The sequence below is a fragment of the Eimeria mitis genome, genomic scaffold (assembly GCF_000499745.2).
Source record: "Eimeria mitis Houghton genomic scaffold, Emh_scaff3470, whole genome shotgun sequence".
In the NCBI taxonomy this organism is placed as follows: Eukaryota; Apicomplexa; class Conoidasida; order Eucoccidiorida; family Eimeriidae; genus Eimeria; species Eimeria mitis.
Genome location: NW_013571812.1, coordinates 2,991 through 3,326, shown reverse-complemented (window position 1 = coordinate 3,326; position 336 = coordinate 2,991). Strand labels below are relative to the sequence as shown.

Below are 336 nucleotides of genomic sequence, written 5' to 3'. Positions count from 1 at the left end.
TGGTGGATCCCTTTGCTTACGTGGAGTGTCTCCTCGGCTATACGTACACTGCTGCTGCTGCTGCTGCTGCTGCTGCTGCTGCTGCTGAAGAGACATACAGTAATAGTAATAACAAGACAAGCGGCAGCAGCAGCAGCAACACAAGCAGCAGCAACAGCAGCAGCAGCAACACAAGAAGCAGCAACATCGGCAACAAGAGCAGCAACAACACCAGCAGCAGCAACAGCAGCAGCAACAACACCAGCACCAACACCAGCAGCAACAACACCAGCAGCAACAACACCAGCAGCAGCAGCAGCAGCAGCAGCAGCAGCAGGGGGTGTAAGCTAGTTCCTC

The 336-nt window shown here is 54.8% G+C and overlaps 1 protein-coding gene across 1 annotated transcript in view; it reads right to left on the bottom strand.

Annotated features, from left to right (window-relative positions):
• Positions 1-96, bottom strand: part of EMH_0066420 (uncharacterized protein) — a gene marked incomplete at both ends in the record, with an annotated part of 2,889 nt that extends 2,793 nt beyond the window's left edge. Inside the window, one exon of the mRNA XM_013498502.1 lies at positions 3-96. Coding sequence (XP_013353956.1) covers positions 3-96 — 94 coding nt within the window. The remainder of the gene's footprint in view (positions 1-2) is intronic.
• Positions 97-336: the final 240 nt, after the last annotated feature.